The sequence below is a fragment of the Otolemur garnettii genome, unplaced genomic scaffold, assembly GCF_000181295.1.
Source record: "Otolemur garnettii isolate 467f Iridium unplaced genomic scaffold, OtoGar3 scaffold00002, whole genome shotgun sequence".
NCBI classification, from domain to species: Eukaryota; Metazoa; Chordata; class Mammalia; order Primates; family Galagidae; genus Otolemur; species Otolemur garnettii.
In genome coordinates, this window is record NW_003852397.1 from 28326066 (window position 1) to 28340511 (window position 14446).

The following is a 14446-nucleotide window of genomic DNA, read 5'->3' on the forward strand; positions in this document are numbered from 1 at the left end:
GTGACCTAATTTCAGTATTGGATGAGGTCAATGGTGGTAAGGTCTAAATCCAGGCACGTTTCTTTTCCCCCTAGACTTTCTGTACCTCCAAACACATGATGAGTCCCTTAACTACACTCACGCACTAGGTTGCCCCTTAACTACACTCACGCACTAGGTTGCATTGACTACAAGCCCATCTTATTTCACCCGATGTTGAAAACTGGCTGTATAGAGTTTCCTTTTTTTTTTTTTTCCAGGGAGCGAAAATAAGAAATGTCCAAAGTGTCACTAGCAGATTGTGCTTTCTCTGTAAACTTATCAGGGAGTTTTTTTTTTTTTAATGGAATAGGTCATATCTTGATGAAAATTAAATAAAGCTATTAACTTAGCTATATAAGGAACTCCATTTTGGTGAGGCATCTATGAAATAATAAAAACACAAACGAATAGTATCTTCCCTTTGCTCTTTCATGCTTTTTTGCTGTTCTTAGAAAGGCTAATTCATCTGCCTGTGAACGTAAGATGAAGAGCTCAGTTTAGAATCTAGGTTTCATAACTAGTAATCCTGTACTTGATAGTGAGAATAACAACAAAACAACTAACATAAGCTAGCTAACGGCTAGCTCTTTGTGAACTTTTATAAACCAAAGCCAGGAGAGGAATTTTAACTCTGGTCAGGAACAGGCAATCAAAATATATTTATTCATTTGTTTTGAGTGTTTCTAGCTGCTCATTATACACCATGCATTAATTCTTTTTTAAAGATCGTAATGGCATTGGCTGGATAGTTCAAGAAATGTCATAAAAAGGTTTTTTACCTGCTATAAAATAATGGTAATATAGAAGAAAATTGGAGAATAGGTTAACATGACGTTTTTTTCTTTAGCTGTTTAAAAACCACATTTAAGTGCTTTTTGGTCACAAAAATAGCGAGTTAATTCTTATTATCATAAACAGGAGTAGGTATATAGAGTAGTTACTTTCGTTTAAAATGGGGTATCTGTTCTACATATTTGAAGTGAAGATTAGGAAATTTAAATACTCAGCCCTTTAAAAGAAAAATTATCAGATGGATAAACTCCTGAAAGTACATGAGCTCAGCATTCTCTTTGAGATTACTTTAATTATACTGAAACAGCCCAGTAATCAATTAAAATGAAACCCAGAGTGTGTACTAAAAAAGCAAAAATCAGTGTTTTCTGAGAAATCTTGGGCACAGGGAGTAAACCAGTCTCTCATAGTATGTTGAATTGTCATATACTTTGCCCCAGTTCTTTTGCATAGTTGAGCTTATTTCTTAAATAAGGAAATCTTAGATTGAAGAATGTGAAAGCAAATTTTCCCCTTCATCCTCATGCTTAAATAATATGTTACATGCAAAAATATTATTTTTAAAATGATTATTTTGTCATAAGCAATAAATTTATTTTATTTATACTAATTTGTGAATTTTTTCTACTAAACCATTGCAAAGACTGTCAGCCTCCTAACAGTAGTATTAATATTCATTTCTCTAACCATGCATGATTCATTCGGCCCACACAGTAGCTATAGCTTGCTTGCCTTGTTTTTTTCCCTGAAATTAAAAAACAAAAAGTACATAAAAACTTAGTAAACGTCTGCTCTACGTAGCAAAACAGCAGAACAACTTAAGTCCTGACAAATGGTTAATGTTTCATTTTAGAGATACAGACATATGTGACTTCTCTGAACTCTCCATGTTTAATGTGCACTGTTGTTAAATTACTTGTTTTTTCCCTGCCTGCTCTTTGAAGAAGTCGTTTAGGAATAATGGGAAACAAGGGGTAGGCAAAAACATTGCAGTGCAGTGCTACTCCTATCTGTCTGGGAATATTTCAGCCAAAAGTTTATTTTGGGAAAAAAAAAGCCCTATCCCAGTCAACACGCGTACACACACACACACAAAACCACAAATACTTTGGCTGCAAATTATTCTGCAGTGTTGTTGCTGTGCCGTTGCCTGTGTCTGATCTCGTGTGTAAAGCTGCCACCCACCCATGCATGTGTTTGCAGATCCTTGTCTGTGTGCTTGGTCATGAATTAGCTCATCCTCCTCCTGGTTTAGGTTAAATGTATTCAAAAGAACCAGAATTTATGGGTATAACTGTTAGCTGGAAAGCCCTCCCTCCCTTCTGAGTCTTCCTTTCAAACTGCATCTCCGGCTGAGATTTCTGAGTGGGATGAAGTGTCGATGAGTCGACGAGTCTCTTCCACGTTGCCTGGCTGTGTGTATGCCCTTGGCGGTGCTGGGAAAACAATTTCATATTGCGTTGTTTCAGTTTCTCTGCATTGGAAATGAAAGCATTTGGTACGAATCACCTCCTTAACTGTGAGGAGTCGAATTGCCTTAGTTCTGCTTGCCAAATGACCTGGAATAAAGACATCCCAGTCTCTAACCCCACCCAATTTTGGTGGAAAGAGATGCCAAAAGTAGCAGCAATATATTTAATGGAGCAAAATATCAATAATAAAGGAAACCACCCTGCGAAACTGTACTGTAATTTAAAATCAACATTATTCTAAGGTAGCTGCCCTATGGTATTTTTCCTATTTTGCCTTTGCACTGACAATATACCCATAATTCTTGGTTATTTTCTCTCCAAAGTTAATTTCTGGGCCATTGGTGACTGCACTCTGTAATGTTCCAAATCGTTGTCTTAATGACATTCTTTAAAAATGTAATGTTGAAGGCACATAACATTGAAGATGACTCCAGGATGAACCCTGAGTTTGCAGACCGAATAAAACAGCTTGATAAAGAGGCATCTTACTACCGCAACGAGTGTGGCAAGGCCCAGGCAGAAGTTGACCGGTTGCTGGAGATCCTCAAGGAGGTAGAGAATGAAAAGAATGACAAAGACAAGAAGATTGCGGAACTTGAGAGGTAAATTTCAGAGTCCTGTGAATTGACAACAGAGGGTGAACGTGGAGTGCTTTGGTTGTCTGACTCAGGTTGTGGTGGATTTGGGGTGCTTGTTCATGTTACCAGGTGGGAACGACGCAGGGATGTGGACTATGCCTGTTAGGCATGGTGTTGTGTTTTCTGCTGGGTTACTAAGAAGGGAATTGGCTTATCTTTTGAGGTGTTACGTACCACTTCAGTGTTTAAGAAAATGATGGTCGGGCGGTGCCTGTGGCTCAAAGGAGTAGGGTGCCAGCCCCATAAACCGGAGGTGGCAAGTTCAAACCCTGCCCTGGCCAAAAACTGCAAAAAAAAAAAAAGGGAAAATGATGGTCAACTTTTTTCGAGTGAGTTTCATGATCTAGCATTTTTGCTAGAAATGTGGGTAAGAAATTCAGCCTTTGACTTCCTGGAACCTTAGTCCTTTCTCACCAAAGACAAACATTTGTGGTATAGGTTTGCCTTGAGCTCCAAAATATGGAAGAATATAGTTGAGAATTCTTCATTCAGAATGGGGCAGGGGGAGAGGCTCATATCCTTTGGATGTCTTTTGACTCACCACAACAGATTCATTCTGGAGGTTGATCAACTGAGAGGACCTTATAACACGTGGTAAATATACTTGAATAAGGCCTATGTGATAGCAAACTATGTCTAAAAACAAAGAGGGTTATATCAGAGTTCCAGAATATTCTGATTTTCAGATAAATCATATCCATGTTATATTTATATATAGCATGGGCTCTAAAAATAAACTTCTATTAATGCTTTTTCCTATACTTCATGTAAGGAAAAACTTTTTGAATAATCTTACATAACTCCATAACCTCTGAGAATTTCTTACTGGTTCAGCAATAAAGCAGAATTTGTCTTTCCTAGATTTAGTCCATATGGAAGAGATCAGAAAATTTTGAATAAATCAGTGAATGTTTGCCAGCTTTGATAGAGACACTTGTGAGGCCCTAAAGGACTTCAAGATGAACGCAAAGTAGCTCTCTGTGGTCTTGGGGAAAGATCATGGGATTTAATGACAGAAAGACCTGGGTTCAAGTTTTGCCTCTGCTTTATGCCAGCCGTGTGGCCTTGAATCTTGTTAGGAGTGAATTTCTAACAATCTATTTAAATGTCCCATGCTTTGCAAACCCCTGGTCTGTGAGTAAGGTGGGACACTTACATCATTATGAACAGGTGAATGCTGAAACAAATACGTTCTTAATATTAATTGACTGTGTGTATTAAACGAATAGGATAATTTCCTATACAATTTCAATAGTATTTTGGAATATAGTATTTACTATAAATTCCAAATCAATTTTTTTTAATAATCTTAGTGTTTGATTATGGTCTGATTTTTATTCAGTGTGATCAATTTTAGCAATAAAGTTAAGGATTTCTTTTTTCCTGAGGTAACAGTATAAATTAAAATCTTTACAAGTTTTAATTTTAAAATGTGAGGATGTTCTACCAGCCGACTGACTCTTAAAAAACTGGGAATATTGTTGATTTTAGATGTATCCACCTGGCTACTTTGGAAACACAGTTCAAAACAATTTTTTTTTTTTTAAAAGCTAGCTTGAGAACACAGGGCATTTATGATCACATATCTAGAGGTTGATCCTGTGGCCGAAGAGATGTGAAGCTTTATTTAGGTTTCCTGACTCCTGGTCCACTGCTCTAAGAAGCAGAGAGCCTATGGGGTAAGCCCCAGATATGATGCCGATAACATTAATAACAGTATTATAATCATAATAATGGGGTATGTATGCTCTATGCTCACTATTAGGTACTTTGCTAAACACTTGACCTTCATACTGTGTATCATTGAATCTTTTTTTTTTTTTTTTTTTTTTTTGAGACGGAGCCTCAAGCTATCCCCCTGGGCAGAGTGCCATGGCATCACAGCTCACAGCAACCTCCAACTCCTGGGCTCAAGCAAGTCTCCTGCCTCAGCCTCCCAAGTAGCTGGGACCACAGGCGCCCGCCACAGCGCCGGCCATTTTTTGGTTGCAGCCATCATTGTTGTTTGGCGGGCCCAGGCTGGGGATTCGAACCCGCCACCTTAGGTGTATGTGGCTGGCGCCTTAGCCAATTGAGCCACAGGCGCCGAGCCGTATCATTGATTCTTAGCCATGACAGAGAAATTATCATTATTCCCATTGTGCAGATGAGAATCTATGACTTATATAGACTTAAGGAACTTCCTCCAGGTTGCAGAATCAAAGTTCAGGATCTGAATCTGAGGCTGACAGAGGAGCCACTGAGAGTAATCCATGGGCCAGAAGAAAGCACTAGGCCAGTAGCATTTAACACTCATGCCACCAGCAGAGAGCCTTCCCCGAGCAGGCATGACTGTCGGGCCACAAGAGATCTGCTTCTTTTTTATGCGCTTTCATGGGGAAAAGTGACGTGCCCCAGCTTTAGAGGCATTTCTCTGCATGAAACTCGTTGCCTAGAACCGTAACTGCAACTCAGGATCAGCCACTGTAAACATTTACATATAAATAGCTTAATTGTCTAGCTGAACAAACAGGTCTTAGCTAGACACTATTGCCATTAAATCATCAAGGATATTCACGGTTTTATTTCTTCAATATGGAATGCATTAAAGGAGCAGTGATTTTACAGGCATTTATCTTTATGTACTTTCTGCACATTTTCTTTATCTCTGCCTTTGCCTCTCCTTAAAGCTGATGCCTCCCAGGCACTGTAATTCATAAAACGTGTGCTGGGACCGGACTCTGTCCCAGTTCTCTGCCTGCCTGCGTCTTGGGTCCAGCAGCAGAACATAGTCTGGAAAATGTCTGAGCCCCAATCCCAGCCCAGGCCCCGGAGGAGGTGGGGGTGGAGACACAGAGGGGAAGTTTCTTGGGAAAAGGAGGGCTCAGCCTTGGCTTGTGTTTCTGAAGCATTATCTGCTGGGCTACACGTGTATTCTGACCAAAACATCTTCCCCGAGCTGTCAGGCAGACTTTTTCAGATTGGGCAGTATTGCCATATGCTGGCTCAAACTACAAAATTCATACCTCATATAGTGTTGGAAAGTAAAGACTTCTTAGCAATGTGACATATATCTCCATTTTTGAATCATGGAGAAGTGTTTGCAATTAAGTTTGTGATTTTGAAAACCAAAATATTGAAGTTGAAATAAATTTGTGGTCTCTGGCTTGTAATGTGACCTACCAGAGTGAAAAGAAATCTCTTAAAAGCAGCAAGTGTTTTAAAATATTCCAGAACTTCAGTCATATGCAACAAAAGGTACAGGGTTCGGAATAACTCAAACGACCCTGACAGTGGCCCATTTCTCTTTCAGAGGGCAGTTTGTGTTTACTTTCCCTTCTGTTAATCTTCCTATTTTTGATTCCTCCCCTCAGTGTATACATTCCAAGCAGCACATGGCTGGCATTTACATTTACCTCTTAAATTCCACAAATAATGTTTTTCATCAGCCATAAAAGATTTTTCTTTTTAACTGCATTTTGCTCCAGTGTGGTCCCATGTACAATTTGGTCTGTAAACTCTTGTGTTTGAAGCTGATGGCCCAGTTGGGAGCTTCTGCCCTGGACTGCAGGCTGCTCCTGCAGGGGGTGTTGGCTACAGGGTGCATGGTGGGCCTCGGGCCACTTCCTAAGAGTTGGCCCAGATCAGGCTGAAGTCTTTATTCCATCACGAGTGTTAGATGTCACATAAGGTAGATAACCAAGTAGCTAGTTAAACCTTAAGATGCTGTGAAACATGGCACTTCTGTGTCAGTGCTCATCAAGGTTTCTGAGCCTTATTTAGTTTCAGGATTAATCTTTTGGTCTCTTAGGGGAAAGAGAGAGGTTAAGAGAGTTAACCACCAGATTTCTCACATTCTACCCATGGGGAGGAATCAGTCCAGTGACCTTTCCTATAATTACCTTATTAAATCTAGAGCCATGGTTCTCAACCTTCCTAATGCCGCGAGCCTTTAATACAGTTCCTGTGGGTCGCGACCCACAGGTTGAGAACCGCTGATGTAGAGGATGGGGAATGCCAAACTAAGCCCTCAATCACATCTCTCCCCATTATGGAGAGGGTTGCGAGTCTTCTTATGGGTTCTACCCATGAGGTAGAACATCAGAATGGATAACCAGGTTCCACTTAATTACCTGGATTAAGGACTAATACCACCAGACATTTGGACTTTAAGAAATCATTTCAGATGCCTTAATTTAAGGTTGAGGAAGAGATTATTAATTTTCTTCTGATTTGCTCAATAATGTGCTGACATAATTTCCTTGAGGGCTTTCAGAACTCTTTTCAAAATGTAAACTTAAGCTTTATTTTTATTTTTAAATTGTGATAATATGTTCTCAAAGTCTCATAGTACACAGAAGAACCTTGATGCCAATTTTATTTGTTTGGATACAAACTCTTCTTGCTGAGTAATTTCCATTTATGTTTGTTAATGTATTTGAAGGGATTTCTTGAAAACAAGTGACAGATGGTTCTATACCATGCCTAGCAACATTTGGGGAGGCATCATGGATATCATGGACATCTTTGAGAATTTTATGAAAATTAGAAACTCTTGGAAGAGGCAACTTAATCTTAATAAGTTGTTTAGGACTCCCTAAGGCTTGGACATGGACCTCAGTTTAATTATTTCTGATCCAGAGGATTTGAAGTGGCAGCTGGTGCCAGTGTTGCCAAATAGACTTAGTTTGGATTAACTAACTGTGGTCTGATCTAACTTTCATTTGGGATCAGCTGTGTGTTTATGATCATGAAACACTACGCAGGAAGATTTCAGATAGGAGGGATTATCAAATCCACACTTTCCCATGTGTTTAATCTTAAATTCTCTCTTTCAGTTTTATTATCATGGTCAACAGTGTTTTCATTTGAACTGTTCTAGTTTAAGCTTTATCTTGAGGATTTGTTTTATCCTGTTTTGTTTTTTTCTTCCTGTGTGAAATGCTTAGAACTACTTCCTAATAGTATGGAACAGAGGGATCCCACTGAGTGGATAGCTGGTCAAGTATTTGTTTATCCACTTTGTTTTCACAAAGGGCATTTTATAGGTTAACAAAATGAAGGTCCACATTGTGCTCTTGTGGAAGCCTGGAAGATGAGTGTGATTTTTTTGTTGTTGTTTCTTTTCTTTTTTTTGTTTGGTGTCGAGACTCCCGTTTTGACTGGTTAGAAGGGCAGGTTAGATGTTTTTGTACAAATAAGTTATCAAGCATCTGGATATTTTCAGGGATGAAGTCAGAGCCTCATTTTCACAACTGAAAAAAATTACTCTCAGCTTTGGAAGTTCCTCTGTCCTTGCTCGGGAGGCTGATGGGCAGGTGGTACCCCACCAAAAGCCCTCCTCACCGGGTCTTTGATCATTGCTAGGTACGGCACTCTGTAAGCATCTAAAATGGAAGTCTTTGAACTGAAAGCCAAACTGCTCAGCTCCTTTTGGTTTCCAGGGATGAAGGAAAAATATCTCATAGGATATGACCATCCAACTTACTGGCTCAAATAAAAATCGTCCTGACATCCACGCTTCCTGCCAGGCCTAATACCTTAGTAATTTCCATCTCAGTTTATTAAATAATAAAATTTTATATGCACACAGATAGGAACTCCTCTATAAATATCCTTCCACGGAAGGCCTAATGCTGTCATTGTACCGTGGAGCACACCTCTGGTTCACATCAGTGCCTGTTGTAACGATGTGCATGAGAGCAGGTACCGGTTTCCTAGGTACGATGTTTAATGCAACAGCTTATAGTGCATGCCCAGGGCTTGTGGGGGGTAATAGCAGAGAAAAGTTTGCTTGGTTTGGTTATAAACCTGCTAATATAACATTTGTTGGCTGTATGTTTAAAACTAATGCGTTTCCTTCCTTTTATTCTCTTTTGCTATCCCCTTTCCTTTCTGCTTATCCTCCAAATTGCTGCTTTCACCCTTGCTCCAATCAGCTTGACTCTCAGGTCAGTACTTTCAGTTTTTCTTTTAACTGCCTTTCCCTCCTAAGCTCAATTTATTGCTTGCACTTGTTTAACAAACATGTTTCTGAAATGGTTTTCCTCTGGCCACCGCATTTTTTTTTTTCCATTTCATCCCATGCGTAGGGAAGGTTTATTTTACTAGAAGGCTATATAGGTGGAAAAAGGCAAAGGAGAAGTTGAAAATAAACCACTGTCGAATCATGCGATTAGTTCTATTCCTAGATTACAAAATCAGTAAGAGAAATCATTGTGATAACTCCTCAGTGCGTTTCTCCCAAGCAGCTCAGAAAATTGCATGATGGTACGACATGAAGATGTGGAGTGCGCGAGATGCAGGATGCTAAATTTAACCGAGGAGAACAAAAGATCGGCCCGTGACACAGCAACTTAAAAGCTAAATTTAATAGGGCACATCGTTCAGACTTTTTGCTTAATAAATCACTGTGTTTTGAGAGATTTATAATTCTTTTTTTAAAGTCACTTTTGAAAATTATCAGTGTGTTGGTAACATATTGTACACACATGTTATTTCCTGACATTGTTTTGGTTTTAACTTTCGAACTTCATTTTTATTAACCATAGGACATACTTTAATTACCTAGGGCATCACATATGGAACCAAGTGTAAAGCTAGGTTCATTGTTGACTGTGTACACACAGTATTAGGAAATGAAATGGACATTTTGTTTGAAAATGCATCACAGGCTTAATTCCTCTAATGTAGGAGGCCCAAGCCAGCAAGTTCTTCTTAAGTCAAAGAAGTCATCTCTTTCCAATAACACATTAATATATAGTGATTTCTTTAACCATCAGCGAGTTTACTAAAAGATGCCCATTCTGCGGTTTGAGGCTAGCTAAATCTCAATAAAAGAAAGTCTCAAATGAAATTTATAGTCCATATAGTTGTTATTTTGAAAGGTAGAATGTATTATTTTCTTTATGGGGAGTTTGTGCCCCTTTATTCTGTCCTATCACCCAAGCCACCAGACCGATTATTTATTCTGGCAGCAAATAATTCCAAAATGAGGCCTCCTGCTCCTATACTGATTTTGTCCCCCTGCTGGCTCCCAACTCCAGTGGCTTGTAGTCTGTAGCCACTTGTCACACTACGTATCCCCCAGGGACTGCGTGAACGTCATCACCTTGAAGGAAACTCTGTTCTCAAATGTTTTCCCGCAGAGAGGGCTGAGCAGAGATTAAAAGCATGGTCCCCGAGAATTCTCTCACCAGAAAGTGACTGTAAATTTGCTTTCTGGAATAGAACAAATCTGGTGCAGCTATGTGCAGACACACAGAGTTCAGAATGGCGGGGGGCACAGGTTGCCTACCTGCATTTGAACTTTCCGCTGAGTTTTGGATCCCCTCGTTCAGTGGAACTTTGAGTCTTTCTCCTACCCTGTCTTTTTTGTCCTCTTTCTCATTTGCCTTCCCTTTGCTGCCCTTAAACTGTACCTCTTAATGTTGAAATCCTTGAAACTGCAGACCACTTTGCTTTTATGTGTCTACCTCAGGCTCCCCATTGGGATCTTAAGCTTTTTTGCCCATATTCTGTTGTGTGCACCAGGAACTTTATCAGGTAGTACGCTTTTTCCTGTTTCATGGTAAATAAACATGAACTCTGACTTTCAGGAGATAGGGTGCAGGGTTAGAGCTGTGAGAGGTTATGGGCAGCCAGTGGTTCTTTGGACAGGGGACAGCGTGTGCTGATTGAGTTTTGTAAAATGTACAAGCCAAATCTAGTTGGATGAACCATAGAGGTTAAATCAAGGTTCAGATTATTCCAGTATTATTCCTATTGCCTCAATGAACGTGGTAGAGAAAATGTGTGATCACTGTGAATAAATCTCTGGTTGTATTTTTGGTGTAGGAGGAATTGAGCAGCCCTGCCTCCTGGAAGCAAAAAAGCCAACAGAGTCCTGGAAGCTTTCTTGAGCTTTGAGAAGTTTCCAGAGTTAACTGTGCTTTTTCCCAACTGCTTCCAGGTTTACCAGTTAAAATAAAATGAAATGTAATAATTGAGTTGAATGCAGGCTCTCTGGCCCATATGCTGTCTTTATAAGGCTTACATTTGAGATACATATATGTGTATGTGTATGCATGTGTGTGTGTGTGTGTGTGTTTGTATAGATACATACCATGTATTTTAGAAAACGTGTGTCTGGTCTTCTTATTGTAGAAGTTTATAGTCTGCCCTGCTTATCCCACCTCCCAATCTGAAGTTTTACTAAGTCTTGGGGCTTCTCTGTGTGCTGTGGACTTCATGGGATGTTCTCCCCTGCAACTATTTTTTTTAAATGACATCATTTCCTTTTCAAACTCTATATGGACTCTCCTGTTTAAATTCAGGTGGAATTTATTAAGCATATATTAAGCATCGGGTTTGGTAAAAGACAAATGTCATATTCTAAACCTGTTCGTGTCTCCGTTCCAGTAAACTCCGGTTCTGTTGGGAATCTCTGAACACAAACCAGTGGGAAGATGCTGCAGTTTAACACAATATCTCTTTATTGCACTCAAGGGGAGGGTTTATGTGAAACTTGCTCATTTCTAGGAACTAATTGGGATTAAAAAAAAAAATCTCCTTCAAGATTCACTTCAAAATCCTGCCAGAGACTCAACCAAGTAGAACCAGAAGATTGGCCCTCTCCTGGGCTTCCCCAGCCTCTCGCTCATTTTAGATCCTGATTCAGATATTTCCTTGTTTGGGCCTCAGTGTCCCCTCTTGGAGAGGACGGAGCCATCTTTGGAGAAAGTCTGCCAGGACCCTCCCTGCACATGGGCATCACATGTCTGACGAAGGGGCTGTCGGTGATGGCCGCGTGCACCGCCCTGCAAACAGGCTCACGCTGCTGGCTGGCGCCTGGCAGCAGGCGTGAGCTCATTACTACAGAGTCACTTCAAACACTTCTCCCAAAATAAACTCTTTGTGATGTTTCCCCGAAGCTGAACACTGTGCTCTCAATCCCTCATTCTTCTAGCAAGAGCTGAAGTCACTCCTCCCAGACCTCAGAGCCTGTTGCCCCAAGAAATAATGAAAAACACCTTTTCCAGAGCATCTTTTTATTCTTCTGCAATTTTCTCTTTGATAGGGTCAGTTCTTTACCTCATTCTCTCCACAAATCCATATTGAGCACCTACTGTATGCTAGGCTGGGTGCTACGTGCTGGCCCCACATTTACATAGACCTGATGAAAAACTAATTGAACTGTTTAAGAAATGCTGCGTGTTACGTGAGATTCATGAAATGCTGCCTGTCACATTCTTCGTTTTTAGATCCATGATGCAGGTTGATGATAATACAAATATTAACAGAAATAATAGAAGTGGCAGCAGCAACAGCATTACAATTGGTGCTAAGTGCCAGGCACTTTGGCTATGGCATTTCCCTCTCACAGTGAGGTTGGACTCGCATTTCTTTCATATTGGCAAAGGAAACTGCGGTTCATAAAAGCTGAATATTTTGCTCAAGTTAATACAATTAGTAAGTGAAGTAGTTGGATACCCTCCCCCCAAAAGTTAATCCTTTCTGATTTACAAATTGAATCTTTTACTACTTCTGCTCCAATCTCATAGTAAAACCTGGGAGAAGGTCTGCAGGAAGGAAGCCGTGCAATTTTGTTCCATCCTTGGTTTCCCTAATGTGCTGTTCATAGAATATATTTCATGAAGTGCTTTGGGTAAAAAAGTGTGGGGGAAAGTTTCCCCCACTTTGGTTCCTCCTGTGTGATAATCCTGCCTGTCCAGCCCAGGGCAGGGGGTGCCTCTACCCCCACACCTTCCCTGACCCACTAGACTGGCCTCTAGCTCCCGGAAGTGTGTCTTGATACACCTTGGAGATGGCAGTCATATTCTTTTTTTTTTGAGACATAGCCTCATTATGTTGCCCTCAGTAGAGTGCTGTAGTGTCACAGCTCACAACAACCTCAAACCTTGGGCTTAAGCAGTACTCTTGCCTCAGCCTCCAAAGTAGCTGGGACTATAGGCACCTGCCATAACAACTGGCCATTTTTTTTTATTTTTATTTTTTGCTAATTATAGTTGTCGTTGTTTAGCAGATTCCAATCTGCCAGCCCCAGTGTACGTGGCTGGTGTTGTAACCACTGATCTATGGGCGCCAAGCCAGTCATATTCTTGAATACTGTTTAACAAATGGTGAAGAAAGAAGTGCATTAGCTCTGGCTCACATCCCCCACTCTTTTCTTGGTCGATTATCTAGATTCAGACAGGAACCCCTGAGAAAAGTTAAAATTGGTTTTTTATCAAGCCTGGATGTTCAAAAGTTCAAGAAAAATAAAGATAGAAAAAAAGAAAAGGAGTATCCCTATATGAACTTTTATTTCTCTCTCCTACTTCTTTCTTCCTCTCTTTTTTCTATTCTCTTCTACCCCCTCTCCCCTCCTCTTTCCCCCTCTTCCCCTCCCTCCTTCTCTCTCCTTCCCCCATTCTCTCTCCCTCCCCCTTCTTTCTCCCTCTCCCCTTCTCTGTCCCTCCCCCTCCGCCCTCCCCCTCTGCCTTCCCCCTCCCCTTCCCCCTCCCCCTCAACTTGAAATTAATTGTTTTTTTTCCCCTCGTGTGGACGTGTAGTTATTTAATTATTGATTTCATATTAGTATTGAGTACATTGGATGCTTGAGTTTCCATTCTTGTGATCCTTTACTAAGAAGAATGTTCTTCCCCTCCATCCAGGTTAATACAAAAGATGTAACGTATGTATTATGTGTACCTTAGAATACTATTCAGCCATAAGAAGATGGGGCTTTTACTTTTCTCATTTGCCTGAGGCTACAAAGAGAGGTCACCTTCTTTAGCTTTCATTTTGAATGTCTAATTATGCTAACTTGAGTCCCTAGCAATGCAGTTGCCAGAACTGTTCCTCTGCGGGACAGCTTCAGAGTCTGTCAGAGGCTCGTTCTCATAAATGGCCTGGAGACTGTCCAGGTGCTCTGCCGCCCCCACATCCCCGCTGCACCTGCTGCTGCCTGCGTGCCCTCATCAGTTTGTGACTCCTCCTCTGGTGATCACTGCTGTAGCTCGGGGCACAGAGCACTGCTCATCCCTTGGTCTTTCTTTCAAATTCTTGGGAAAGCCCTTTCTTAATTTCCCAGTGCACAGCTGAGACCAGGCTATAGTTTGTCCAAAAGGATTTACTGCAATTTAGGAAATACAGCAGAGACATATAAACAGAATGAAACTGAAAATTGCCTTGAGAATTGACCATTCCTAAAGTTCAACTGGTCCAAGCCTCAAAAGAAACAAAAATTCCTTCACCCCAAACAAGTCCACACGTTGTCTCTTCAGTTTTCATTTACTGCTTCGGTGTTAGCTTTTTTTCCACCGTGATCAGCAGTAGGAACTTCCACTCCCCTCAGAGAATAAGACCCCAAGACAGCCTGCAGGGGGGTGGTCCTCTGGCCATAGGGATGGATCATCCATTATGCTAGTTTTAGAAACTATTTTCCAAAGTCTAGGTGATTGGTCCAACATGGACTTTGAGCTCTGGATCTCCTCCCCCGTCACAAGAGCAGAGCAGTCTTCTCCATCCAAAAGATACTCCTTTTGTCAAAAAAAAAAAAAA

General features: G+C 40.6%; 1 protein-coding gene across 1 annotated transcript in view; it reads left to right on the top strand.

The window, feature by feature from the left end:
- Window positions 1-14446, top strand: part of ERC2 (ELKS/RAB6-interacting/CAST family member 2) — a 976082-nt gene that overhangs the window by 499841 nt on the left and 461795 nt on the right. The window contains exons 11-12 of the mRNA XM_012805132.1: window positions 2694-2887; window positions 8842-8853. Coding sequence (XP_012660586.1) covers window positions 2694-2887; window positions 8842-8853 — 206 coding nt within the window. The remainder of the gene's footprint in view (window positions 1-2693; window positions 2888-8841; window positions 8854-14446) is intronic.